The 13,704-nt window shown below is 41.1% G+C and overlaps 1 protein-coding gene across 2 annotated transcripts in view; it reads right to left on the reverse strand.

The window, feature by feature from the left end:
* Positions 1-13,704, reverse strand: part of prex1 (phosphatidylinositol-3,4,5-trisphosphate-dependent Rac exchange factor 1) — a 78,675-nt gene that overhangs the window by 23,821 nt on the left and 41,150 nt on the right. For both annotated transcript variants that reach the window (XM_086277375.1, XM_086277374.1), the window contains exons 11-19: positions 13,341-13,441; positions 11,577-11,680; positions 10,554-10,603; positions 8,632-8,707; positions 7,876-7,948; positions 4,841-4,986; positions 2,914-3,006; positions 977-1,125; positions 799-884 (exon numbers count right to left, since the gene is read on the reverse strand). In XM_086277375.1, the coding sequence (XP_086133501.1) occupies positions 799-884; positions 977-1,125; positions 2,914-3,006; positions 4,841-4,986; positions 7,876-7,948; positions 8,632-8,707; positions 10,554-10,603; positions 11,577-11,680; positions 13,341-13,441 (878 nt within the window). The remainder of the gene's footprint in view (positions 1-798; positions 885-976; positions 1,126-2,913; positions 3,007-4,840; positions 4,987-7,875; positions 7,949-8,631; positions 8,708-10,553; positions 10,604-11,576; positions 11,681-13,340; positions 13,442-13,704) is intronic.

Raw genomic sequence — 13,704 nt, forward strand, 5'->3', positions numbered from 1 at the left:
CTGCTGATTTTTCTATTTAGAGACCGACAAACAGGCTATATAGTAAGGAGGTCTTAAAGAAAAGTAGGAGAAACGAAAAGGGGGAAACAGAAGTAGCTGTCTTTTCAGTTACCCATTACAGTTTTAGCTGTGATCACAGAACATTGTGTGTGTTTGAAAAGTAGTTTGCTCTATTAAGGGTTTGAACCCTGACCGTGGGCTGTCTGGCTGACAGGTGGCCATAAAAACCTAATAGAGGCTCACTAAGAGCAGAATGTAACAGGTGGTTAGAGGCTAGGGTTACCTCATCTTTCCTTTGAATTCCCTCGGAATTATTTGTCTTTCTGACACCGTAAACACTTTTAATGCATTTACTGGCACTGGTGCAGAAATAACAAGGTCAACATCTTACAAATCTGTTCACGGATCTCCACTGTTGGCTCATAAGCAAAATATGGGTCACTTATAACTACATTCAAGAAATAATAATTTAACTACACTTCCCCGGGAGCTGTAAAGTGCTCAACTGATTATTTTTCCATTACACGTACAAAGCCATGGTCTTATTTTACCTTTAAATACAAAACTGCACACTATTTCTGCCATTTCGCCATGTGACAGAAACCAGATATTAACGATACAGCAACGCTGTTATAAATTACATTTTGTAGCCTACTTATTAAACTCTGGTACCGTGCTTTCGTCCTACGTGTTATTCTCTGAGTGTTCATGAGAGAAGGAGTAATAATGAAATTCTTCTGCTATCTCTGAAAAAAATGCATATTTCTGCTGATTGTTGTGGCTACAGAAGTCAGTTACCTTTCCTTACAGCGTGGACATGAGGAGGAACAGAGCCACTCAGTCTGAAGGAGAGACTGTCTGGGTTGTCAGGGATTTTTACGATCCTGGAAAAAAAGAAAAAGAAAATACCAATCAGACCAGTGCGGTCTATATGAGTGGACATTGTGTATTTCAGCACATATGCATGAGCCCTCACTCCTTGGCCTTGGTGCCAACCAGCAGCCGCAGGGAGCGTCGTATGCAGAAGGACTGGCTAATCATGGTTTCAACCTCCGAGAAAGGCCTGAGGAAAAGCAGGTCCTCGTTGATGGTGTAGATCTTCCTGCCCACCTGCAGGCCAGCCATCTGCACGGACAGACGGACAGACAGGAGACAGAATGTGGTTATTTATAGGTGGCAGCTTGCTTCAGCCTGAACCCCCTCCCAAAGGCAACATCCGCACAGTAAGAGTTTCAGGTCGGGGGACTGCAATTCAATTTAAAATTACGAGCAAGTACCGGAGTGAGACAGAGACTGTGTACAATTCCCCTGTCTAACGTGAATTACTCACAATCAAGTGCTGGTATATGATAATGTGCCTCCAAGGAGCAAAGAAGAAAACAAACAAACAAGCGATAAGACGAAAAGCATTGTTTGCTGCTCCAAATTCCCACAGCCTGTTCTGTCTTGTCGTGTATTTTCCAGCATTTGACTGAAGTTGTATGCAGTGAGTGCGTATAAAGATTGGCCACTGGATATGATAAAAATGCATGATTGCTAGACCTGAGTGTCATGCCTGCTTTGTGTTAGATTTGCACGCACTTCCAGACTGAAGGGCGTCACTTTATAATTTTTTTCCTAATGTTGCCAGTTGCTCTGCCTGCGACCTCTGATGCTTTGTCGGATCTTGCCAGATTCCTTTAGCTAATACACAATCTCTTCAGTCAAGGCGCGTTGCAGCTGCACAAACCAGTATACCTGCTCCCAAAGAAACAAACATTTTCAAGCTTTTCAGTCGGATTTCAGCTTCTGATATCTCTTTACAAATGACAGACACACAGCAAATCAGCCTGCAGCATGCATTTAAATGCAGTCATCTTCAGTCACGTTGTGAGAAGAATACAGCCTCTGTGCACTCACTGTGTGAGTCCAGTGTCCTGGGCAAAGATCCGGTGGGATGGCCTTGGTTAAGCCAGGCCTCGACTCTGTTTGAAGGCCCAGCGTGGATGTAGGAACGACTGGGAGGAGCCAGAGCTATTTGAATGCAGAGGGGTGCATGTATATGTGTGTGTGATTACACAGCATGGGTGCCAGTCTGCACGTGACTTTCTATAATAGTATCATATAGTGAAAGAGCTCAGTGTGTGAGTGTGTGCCTCTCAGCCCTTTTCAGAGCCCCATGGGAATCAGCTGAGCTTCATTCACTGCGCTGGCACACGGGCTGTGTCACAACTAGCAATCCTCGCCCCACTGTGGGGGGTGGAGGGCACGGGGGAATGAATAATAGAGTGAGAGGGGGTTCGAAATTAAGGAAAAAAGGAGTAATAAGGAACAGAGAAGCAAAGGTTTAGTGTGGTAGTTGGGCAGTGCATAAAAATGAAGATTATCGAGAGCTGCAGAGCAGCACAGGGGCACGGGAGAAATGAGGATACAAATGTGGAAATAGTGGGGAGCATGACAGTTATAGTCAGGCTGTGGAGGAAAAACAACCAGGGCACCATCATGTGTGTTCATGACAACATTGCAACGATTAACAGTATACAGGCTGGGCTGTGAGACGGACAGGCCAGAAGTAAAGTATGTCACCTGTCTAAGGCGAGTAAGAGGACATAAAAAGAGGATGAATGATCAATAAGACAGGAAAACATTGGCTCGTCCATCTTGTATTATAGCCATTGAGCTGTCACTGTAATTCCCCTCCCCATCATCAGTGAAGGCTGACACAATGGCACGGACGGGACAAATACCAATATGGAAGCTGCTCCCTCCTAAACATAAAAATATATCTGCAAATGGCTCTGCAGCCAATCAGAGCAGAGTTCTCAAAAAAGGGAGAGAGACAGAGTGACAGCAGCCGTCCAGAGAGTAGACAGCCATTACCTAGTGGAACTGACACCCCGAGGCTGGAAGAAGTGTGTGTGTGTGTGTGTTTACCTCAGCGTGTGAGCCCCTGGTGACAGATTTCACAACGATGGCCTTGTTCTTCTCCTCAATCTCAAAGCCGTAGCCTTCCTCCTCGGGGTGAATCTAGCACAGAGAAAATCGACTAATTACTTCCACATTTTCACCGCTGACTGTCAGGCTTAAAATGTCTTGAACTGATTTAGTATCACAAGTAAGCAAACAGGAAAATAATTTTAGATGCACACATATTCATCATCTTTCTGTCTCCCTTGGTTCTGCTGCTGTAATTCTGTGCAACTGTAGGCTCTGGCTATAAAACGGCAACTTGTCTTCATGGCAGTGACCTGGTTTGTCTGAGAAATCACTGAAGCTTTAAAGAAAAAAAAAAGGTGATTTACGGCACTTTTTCTGGGTGGTCTCACATGCAAACTATTCACACATAATCACAGTTTCATTAGCCATTTGTGACTTTCATTCCGTCTCAGGTGCCTTTGCCTGATGTTGCTCTCTGTTCTCCATATTGTATTCCCACTTGGGGTTGAGGCTTAAAGTTAAACGCTGTCGTCGCCAAACACATTAGCGGCGTCCATTAGTTAAGCTGCTGGGGCCATCTTCCTGCTGCACAGTCCTGATAAGATGGGGATCTCTGCTGTTATATCAGAGGAGATGACCGTGGAAAATAAAGAGTTCCTGCACTTCACTTCAATAATAGGCATTGGGGGGGATTAGTTCCGCTAATCAAGGAAAAGGGCCTTTTCCACTTCTTGTGGAAAGCCAGATGGCGTGCCTACTTCTCACTATGATATGAAAAGGGATGCTGATGATGCTTCTAGGTTTCCCTGAAGATAATGGACTCAAATAAACAGTTGACTTTCTGTGTGAGTTTGTGGAAACCCCCGAACACTTGACCCAGTGTTGTGCAGACTGACTTTTACTGTATGTGTAAAAAAATATTATATGCTTTTATTGTAGGATAATGATATTAACAGGAGTCACGCCACAGATGTGATTGGAAGTGAAAACCTAAGTGACCCAATATCTGGGCAGTTAGTGCACATACCATATTCCCCTAAGCAGCCCCTCCTCTTTCTACAAAGAATATTTAATAGTGTCAAACTGGACGCTCAGTTCTGGAGTGATTATGGACATGTTTGCTGCAAATTACACCTTATAAGAGTTAAAACTAAGTTACTGTTTATTTGAATCTTACCTTTTTCTGCTGCTAAAAAAAGAAATGGCTACACAATGTTGACTGACGCATCTTAAAAGGTCTTTAAAGCAGATCAAGCACTAAAGAAGGAAAAGGTCTTGTCCTGCTTTTAACTGCACTACAGTCATCAATCATCAGCTCACATTTTCAAATGTATTTCAAGAATATTCATCGGCTGCCGTTCTCACAGTTATCTTTTGTATCAGCAGCAGCGCAACAGAGATTCATCCCGGCCGATACAGCTGATTACATTACAATTATATAACACTCAGATGCATAGTGATCAGAGCGATTTCAAATGTGCTTGCTGTCATCAAAGCTACTCGGGCTGTATATAGTGGTGTTAATAAAAGTTAGATGTGGAGATCAGAAGAAGGCACACAGGTATATATGTATGCAGGGTTCTACAGTCAAAATGCATGTTTATGCCCGACAGCGTAACAGGATAACTTGAAAAACCTTGTTTTTGTTATTTTTGCATCAGTCTACAGTACAGTGGCTCATTGTTTCCCATCATGCTTTTGTTTTGTCTTTGGGGTGGTTAATGCTGTGCAAGGTAATCAAAACATCTTTGTGCCATGTTTATAGCATCGGAATGATGTTCGCAAACCTTTTAATTATTAGCACATTTTTCTCGTGGGAAAATGATGATGCTAGAAGTGTTTTTTTTCCCAGATTCTGGCAATATCTGCGTATCCATGTATAGATGTGGGAGAATGTGAAAGTGTGTATATGAGTGTTGCTCACCACAAGGGATTTGACTAAGATGTTTTCAATGAGTTTGAAGTCATTTCGCTGGAGCTGCTTGCTCTTGGTGCCGGTCCCCTCGGTTTCCTCGTCCGCGTAGAAACGGAAGAACTGGGACTCGTCTTTAAACTCGCTCTTCTCCAAAACTGAAGTAAATGTTTTTTTAAAAACACAAGAATGTGGTAAATGTGTGCAGAATGCAGCCACAGGAGATAACAAAGAGAAATAGCAGAATGTCACAGTATCGGTCTTGCAAGATCAGTGAAAAGTAAAAGAGCAGAAAGATTAAAAAAAGGCTTTTTTTAAATAAAGCTTTGACCCAACTTCCAAAAAAAAAAAAATCTAGAAAGATACATGTGTTTATAGAAGCTTTCATCTTTGGGAGTCTTCTACACAAACAAGCTAACAGTTAATTAGCTCATTAGCTGATGATTTTAGTGAGAGCATCTGGAGCAAGACCACATCTGGACTGCAGCCAACACAAGTCTTCCAAACCAAGGTTGGGAAGACTCTCAGGAGGACACAAGAAATTGTGTGTGTGTGTGTGTGTGTGTGTGTGTGTGTGTGTGTGTGTGTGTGTGTGTGTGTGTGCGCGTGCGTGCGTGCGTGTGTGTGTGTGTGTGTGTCTGTAAATCCCACCGATGTACTGAGGTTCACTTCAACACATGGGGCACTGCAAACAGGTGAGAACCATATTATGGTCGCTTTGTCCAATCACAGTAATTGTGAAGAAAATACCCAAAACTTTTCTTTTTCAGTGTTTTGAAAGATCTCCCTTTATTTTTATTTTGTTACAGGCCTGAGGCAACAGAATTAAAGGGAGAGGCTAACTTATTCTGTCTCAATAATTATGCAGTACTAACAGCAGTTAAGTCATTAAGCTGAAGCCCAAGTGCACATCAGTAAGCACGGCTACAATTACAGGACACACACTATTGTACCGTACAGTATGTCTTTTAACTGCATTGCCTTGCCGCAGCTTTTTGAAGTTTGCACTAAAAAGTCACGATGCGTTCTGTCACGTCTGTTTCCAGAGAAACAGACCAAAGAAAAAGTCCATCTGGTTTGCGTCTTAGGAGGATTTGGAATTTGTGACATGAGGCACAAACATTTCCCTGACACAAAAAATGCATCCGAGGATGTTACCTAATCTGCCGTGTCTGTGCAGATGCATGACTCTCTGAGGCCACTGTAAAATGAGGCTTGTACGGGCAACACCGAGGGCCAAAGGTACCCAGCTGCTCAGAGATTTGATGAGCAACAAAAGTGTTCACAAACTCATTACACACACACACACACAGAGGTCACACCTACTCACACTGGCCTTGCACCAACTAAAACGAAGCACAAATGTGAGTTATTTCCTCTGACTCACATAGGCTGTGGCCATATAAGACTTTTACTCCTATTCAGCTGGTGGGGGAGTGCCGCTACGGAAACTGTCACACATAATGCATGCACAGTTACTCACACACTGCTAAATCATCATTTAAACACCCTGAACTGACAACATTATCTAACAATCAACATCAATTTTTTAAGGATCTTTGGAACAGAGTTTTTAAAAACTGATTTTTGTGAATCTACAATGCACTGATGCAGGAATTTGAGAAAACATGCCATGATACATGATAAAGCACTTTCAGCACAGTATTCTTTTGCTTTATCTGGGTACAGCCGCACCTTTAAATGCAAAGTGTTGATATAAAGTGCAAAATGGATTTCCACAAGACAATTTGCTCTAGAGGCGATAAAGATAAATGATCAAACAATAATTTTTATGGCTTCAGTATTGATTTATGGATCTGTACTTGCTGCAGATTGAGTTGTGGTGGGAGGGAAACGTGTGGTCATGTAAATTATTATCGGCCTCTGTAAGTTACAATACTTGCAGGTGTCCATGACGGTGAGCTTAATTATATTAACTTTGCTACCCATTATCATCCCACGGATGAAGTGTTTTACAACCTTGTAACCGTCAAACAGAGACACGAATGAAGAAGGTGAGGATAGTTTAAAAAATGGAGAGAGACAAAAAGAAGAGGAGTTCAAAAGGAACCGGGATCAAGAGCAGCAGATGTGCTGACTAAGAACTAAAGAGAGTGACTTGTGAAGCGCGGTGGGCAGACAGGCTGAGAAGAGAGAGTTCCTCACCCCGAAGAAGGGCAGAGTAAAAGGAGAACAGGTGACAACTTCAAACAGATGGTAGTGAAAGCTGGTGCAAGCTAAGCAAGCAAAAAAACAAAAGTCACTCTATAGTCACTTTTTACAGATGGCAGATGCAGGACTGAAAAAAATAATCCTGTATATATTTATGCACATTATAATGTAGATATACTGCACATGAGACTCCAGAGATGTTGTTAAATTGTCTTAAAGAGACTTTGATAAGGATTCAAAACTTTAACATTTAAATTAATCTGCAGGTCTCCCCGATTAGAGTGCGTCCAAGTATTATAATCTTGCATACTTCTCTATATCCTTCAGGAAACCAGGAAGTGCTGTTAACTTGTCACTTCTTCAGCCTTTCCACACTACTTCTTTTAAGTGCTTCCCACTTTACCCAAAATACATGTGTCCGCTGACGACAGATTCAATTTTATGCATTAAACAGCGTTCACGGTTCAGTGGAGTGACCCAGACAGCCATGTAGCAAAGCCAAACAACTCTGGTTAGGCTACACTCCTAAAACTGTTTATGTTCAACATGCTGGGCTGGGACCAAAGCAGCTCCAACTACAATGTGGTGAGTGAGGTTTTAAAAATTTAGACTGGGTATACAAGTTTAGGATGCCCCCTTTTTTAAGCCTATGATGGCATGCAAGAGAGAGTGGCCAATACAACATTTTTGTGGGGTTGAGAGAAGGGGAAAGATGATGTAATCGAAAAGCACAGAAAGACCGGGGAGAGAATAAGAACTGAAGAGAAAGTGCCACAAACACAACACTATTCAAATTTAAGCCAAAGCTGTGGGGAATCGAAACAATATGAATGATTAGAATCTGTCAAAAGTGCTTGAGAGTGAGTTTAACTGACCATGGTGCATGAAGCCGCTGTTACAGAGCCCCACTCCCAGCGTCACGGCATCCTCTCGGTTCGAGCAGTCTCCCTGGGAAACCAAGTCAATGACGCACACAGGGTCATTCACAATGCCTGTTTACACCTGCTCATATGCAGCATGCTGCTTCAATTTGTGACATTAAAAACTGTACAATTTAATCAGCACAGGTTAATATCTATGTGTCTAAGAACAAGTGAGAGGGAGAGATTAGGACACTACTGGGTTACTTGTCCCTCAGTTTCAGTAAAGACAGTAGAAAATGTTAAAACTGCATTCAAACCGTACCTATAATAAAAGGCAACTTTTTCAAAATTATAATGATAACTCTAAATTTCTGAATTCTAATGTTTCATTAAAAAGTGCTTTTAGCTAGAAAACACATGCTACATCATCCTGAAGGTCTGGACTGAGACAAGGGTGCACATTTACATTTTGGAGGAAACTCAGGATGGTAGCATTGACAGTACATGTTTATGTGACAGTCACAAAAGTCTAAAAAGTGAAAATCCACCTTTTACCCAAATGCAACCCTAAAATTAATACATTTTTGAGCCACTAGTTTCATTTCACTGTTCAATTTCAATGCATTGTGGTTGTTTTACACAACAACCACAATGCACTGCAGCAATTCATTCATTTACAGTAATGAGAGACATCATTACTGAATGCACCCTTGGTGGCTTCTGTGGATTCACGTGAGTGTGCATCAGTGTAATATTTTCTTATTTTACCTGTGAGAGTAGCCAGTCCACCAGTTTGCTAGCAGGCACTACTGATTTAAAGGTTTTCAGATGGTGGTCTCTGTCCCTATAAGGAGCAACAAAAGATTGAATTAGATCAGCTTTATTGTTCAGTGCAAACTTTAATAAAAAAACAAAAAGAAACAGAGTTACAAGTGTAGCAAAACCTCTTTGTGGTTAGCTGCTTTAACACCTAGCTGTGCATGCTATCTCATTGGTGTTTGGTGTTACTATTCAGATGCATCGCTTAGCTTATGCTGAACTCAGCTAGTGGTCAGTTATGCTGAAGTCATCTGCATGAGATTCGGTCATTAACTTGGGAATTCATCTTTTGTTCTTCCTTTTTTTGACGTCAAGCTGATCAGTCCCTGGTTTCACAGTACAGACCGTGAGATAAGCACCGTGCACTTGCTGTCCCTTTAACTTCTCACTCTGTAAGCTTACGATTTGAGAACAACCACAGCTCGCTCAGCCACAATGCACCAGGCTGCTCGACAAGTAAAACGTAAAACAGGAAATGCTACAGAGGATGTGTTTTTCGACGTGCAATTTCTCGGTTGTGCGAGTTGTATCACAGAAATAGACTGTGATACATATGCCACTAACAGCCATACTCAGTATACTATATTCAGAATAAACAAGCGCCGTATATATTAAATGATGATGTGGGCACAAATGACACTGCTGACAACGCAGTGAAACAACCGTGAAAGTGGATAACTTCCCAGTATCGTTTTATGATCAGCGACTTTCTGTTTTAACAACATAATATACCCATGACATCATCGATGTTAATTCTATTAGTTTAATGTGCATTTTATCATGTAGTTACTTTTTTCCAAGGCATTCTATCATTAGGAAATCATTGGAGGCTCTGTCACCAGACAAAGTTTAATAAAACAGTGGCACGGTTTTATGATTATTTATTATTCATAAATGCAACACATCCATCACTCAGACATTTTAATTAATGGTGTCTGCTTACAATTAAAAACAAACAAACAAACAAACAAATAAATAAATAAAAAGCAAGGCCATCTTACATAATAAGTGCCTGGCAGGCAGAAGGATTGCCTTTGTATGTTAATAGGATTTGTCCCCAGACCAAAGGCTCTTTGTTTGCACCAATGGCAACTCCGGCCACTTCAATCAGCGGGTGAGTGATGGAGGGAAAGATAGAGAGATGAGCAGGGAATAGTATGAAAGGAGGGACAGGAGCAGAGAGAGAATGTGTGTACAGTGTGTGTCCTTGAGGGCTTATCACACAGGAACATTGTGAGTTTCCCATGGTTCCTGTTTCTGTTTAAATTTAGATTTTTGTAAAGTGAGATAACTCTATGCCACCTTATGGGATTATTTTAGGATTAGTATGTAATTAGTAGGTAAACCATAATTTAAACGACCCTAGTTTAGCTACATATGTACATTAACATATAGTGAGGCTAACAAAGTGTGTGTTTATGTGTATGTATATACTACACACTGTAGTAATTAGTTTTCTAAGTAGGTGCACTCAGCGGTAAAGTGACTGTGTGAGCATTTGTGTATGAAATAGAGAGTTCAACGCTCAATACTGTAAAGATAAAGAGACAAATGCTCACAGTAAGTGGCTCTCCTTAATCCTCTAAGAGCATGCTTATATAAGCCTCCAGCCATGAAAAACTGAATCCTGAAAGCATAAACCTACAGCAGCTCACGGCTGGCTTGGACTCCAGTTTGGAAGGGAAAAGGGTTTGAAGGTTGTCATTCCTGGCAGGGATACCATTTGTTCAGTCATCACAGAAAGGGTGACTCGGGGCGAATGTGAACCCTTCATGAATATGCATGTTTGCACCTGGAGAGCAGGGATGTTAAGAGCGGAGAATAAAGAATGAAGAAGGAGAAAGAAAAGAGGGAGAAGGGCAGGTACTTACTTGATGATAGGTGTGTGGAGGCTGTGAAGCCGGCAGTAAAGCCTGACGCCCTGTAACGATAGAAAAATGGAGCTGCTGACTCATAGATCATACACGCCTTGGGTAAACAGGTATGAACATGGCTTCAGAACAACTGAAAAGAGCTACCCTAAGGCTATGAATTAAGGACAAAAAAATGTTTGTTTTTTTATATCAAACCCTGACAACAGTCAGGTCTGAGAACAAATGGAGACCAAAAAAAGGTTCATCGTTTTTGTCAAGTTGAGCTTCTGCCTCACTCGTCTATGAGAGATGTGAGATTGTATCTGGAGCGTATCTAAAACTGTAAAATGTCCAAATTATATTGTATAAAGTTTGTCAAAGGTGGACAGTTTTGGAGGAACAATATATTTTTTAATGGAACAACAGCCAACTGCACCATACGGCAGGATCCACATGTGATGAGAGGATCGAGCTGTAATGATAGTAGATGAAAGCGGCAGAAAGAAAATAAAAGCTGATTTTTTTGTCAATTTCTGGAAGAAGATAGTGGGTCTGAATTGTATTTTTTAAGCTTTAGCATGACAGTGCAAGAATCATTTAGAGTTTTTATCAATCCGTCCATCCGTCTTCTTTTGCTTATCCAGCTCAGGGTCACAAGAAGCATGGAACGCCCTGAAGAGACATACAACCATTCTTGCTCACATTCAGACCTACTGCCAATTCAGGACGACCAATTAACCTAACCCTTGCATGTTTTTGGACTGTGGGAGGAAGCTGAAATAGAGAAGGAGAACCCATGAAAACATGCAAAAGTGTGTGAGGAAAGAAATGTTAGCTGACTTTTGCTGTGCTGTTGGGTATGAAAGTGAAGAAATCTGCAGAGGCAGACCCTTTAAACAAGTCAATGAATTCTTATTTTACCTCAAAGTTAATATAAAGCCATTGCAAACATTTACAGCTCATTCGTTACAACTGTCGTTATCCTGATGCTCTTTGTTCTGTCGCACCAATGAAAAGATCCAGAAGCAGAACTCTCGTTACCTTCGACATGATGTCCTCCATCTCACTGCGGGCCTTGTAGGTTCCATCGTCATAACGAAAACGGTACATCACCTGCTCATTCTTGAACTGGTGTTTGTCTGACACTAAAACAAGAGCAAAAGAAGGAACCGTCACCTCAGCTCTGCTCCAGGCTGAATATCAGATGATTTCGAGTTTGTAACATAGGTGTTTTTTGTGAAATGTGGAACATCAAAGCCAAAGAAAACTCTCTGCTTTACATATTCCCTTTGCGAATATCTACTCTTCAAAAATGGACTTAAGGTTATGGACATATATGCTACTGATTTTCAACTGTAACTGGATGACATATCTAATACAATGCCAGTGTTAATATTGCTGTATTCACACATAATAGGCTGAAGAGGTTTACCAGTTATGATGAGCTAGTGATGCACTGCGGCAACAAATTTACTGCAACACTGCTTTTTGACATTGGAATAGAGACCTTTAAGATTTTAATATTGATGTGCCACTTTTTGATGCATCTGTTGATAGTATTGCTATAATTACAGAAAAAAGGTAAGAGGCAAGAACTATATTTCCTGGGGGCATTGGGTGGAGTGATATAAATGACGTTAACAGCAGACAAATACCAGTCCCAAAAAAACGTCCCAGCTTGCACTAATAAAAAAAGTTCCAGAATGACTTATTTAGAATTAATCCAATACGGAAAATGGAAAAATGACTGACACACAGAAACAGACGATAGTCACAAAGCTAACCGTGAAATCTGCCAATGAGAGGCAGTTTGGTTCCACCACAACAAGCTGGCATTGAATCAAACAAGCTGCTGGTTTTCTCAGTCTAGACTTAAAATACCCTCATAAAACCAAAGGAATGCACCACCAAATCAGTCATTGTAAAGTGTTGTGGGATTCAAAGTACATAAAATGATGGCTGAATTATTGTGGAGGGAAAAAGAAGATCTCAAAATTGCTCAAATTCAGGTGTAAACTGGAGGATGGAAGTGCCTCAAACCAACCATGTACATCTAATTGGATAAGAACTGTAAAATACATGGATTTACTTTTACTCCTGTGGTCTCCCAATCTGTTACATTGCCTCTCTCTGATTTCTTTTCACTGGATAACTGTGACACCTACATTTTGCCTGCAGGGCTCAAACCTCTTCAATTTACCCACAAAGCCTCACAGCTGTTCCATAGAGCCCAGCATGTCATCATTGTGTCTCTCTATGGTTATATGGTAAATGTGAGGGAGGATTTCTTGGGATTTTTCACAGGTATTAAAGAATATGAACACTAGGTCTCAGCAGATTTCTCCTGAGAGTGTGGCATGTAGAAATACTTACAGTGGTCTGCACTTACATACAAGAGCCCTGTCAGCAACAGCAGCAGTTGTGTTCATACACACTCTCTATAATAGTGTCTGTCCAAGTGAGTGTGAGTATTTTGTTTCATTTCTAAATGTATAATTCATGTAAGTAAACCTATGAGTGTCCCTCGGGCAAGAGACAATACCAGACAATAATTTCAGATCGTTGTGGGACAACCATAAAACACAGAGGATTTGTGAGTTATATGAATGAGTCAACCAATTACAGAAAGAGAGTGAGAATCAGAGAAAAGGAGCCATTAGAAACAGGCCTGAAGACAGAGAAGGACCAAACAGGGGGAAAAATGACGAGGAGAGCTACAGAGCTCTAAAATGCAAACGTTATAGAGGATTAGAAGATGACAGAGGAGTAAAGAGTTGGAGAAATAACTACATTAATTTGTCTCACCATGATGGATGATGCCATTTTCAAGTAATGCTTGTCCCAGGTTGACTCCTTCTTCAGGTTTACTGATCTCTCCGCTCTCTATGAGCCATGACACGAATTCACTGAGGACACAAGACAAAAATGGAGAGATATCTATGACTGCTGTTCATAGCTAAAGTACTTAAACAACCATGTCAGTTAAGAAACTCTGAAAAGCATTGGCTGATTTGGTCATAATGGTGCCAAAACTTTTATATATTTAACTTAAAAGGCAGATTTCATTACAGTTCGGTCTGGAGTGAAAAGTGGCATTTTTGGTTTGATAAAATTTATTTTGAATGTGAATGTACGGAGCGCGAATGACTACACAGATCAATACTGAGTT

Source organism: Aulonocara sp. 'chitande type north' Nkhata Bay, linkage group LG20, assembly GCF_057382095.1.
Source record: "Aulonocara sp. 'chitande type north' Nkhata Bay isolate Kocher_YH1m ecotype deep benthic linkage group LG20, A_spYH_male_GT1.1, whole genome shotgun sequence".
Lineage (NCBI taxonomy): Eukaryota > Metazoa > Chordata > Actinopteri > Cichliformes > Cichlidae > Aulonocara > Aulonocara sp. 'chitande type north' Nkhata Bay.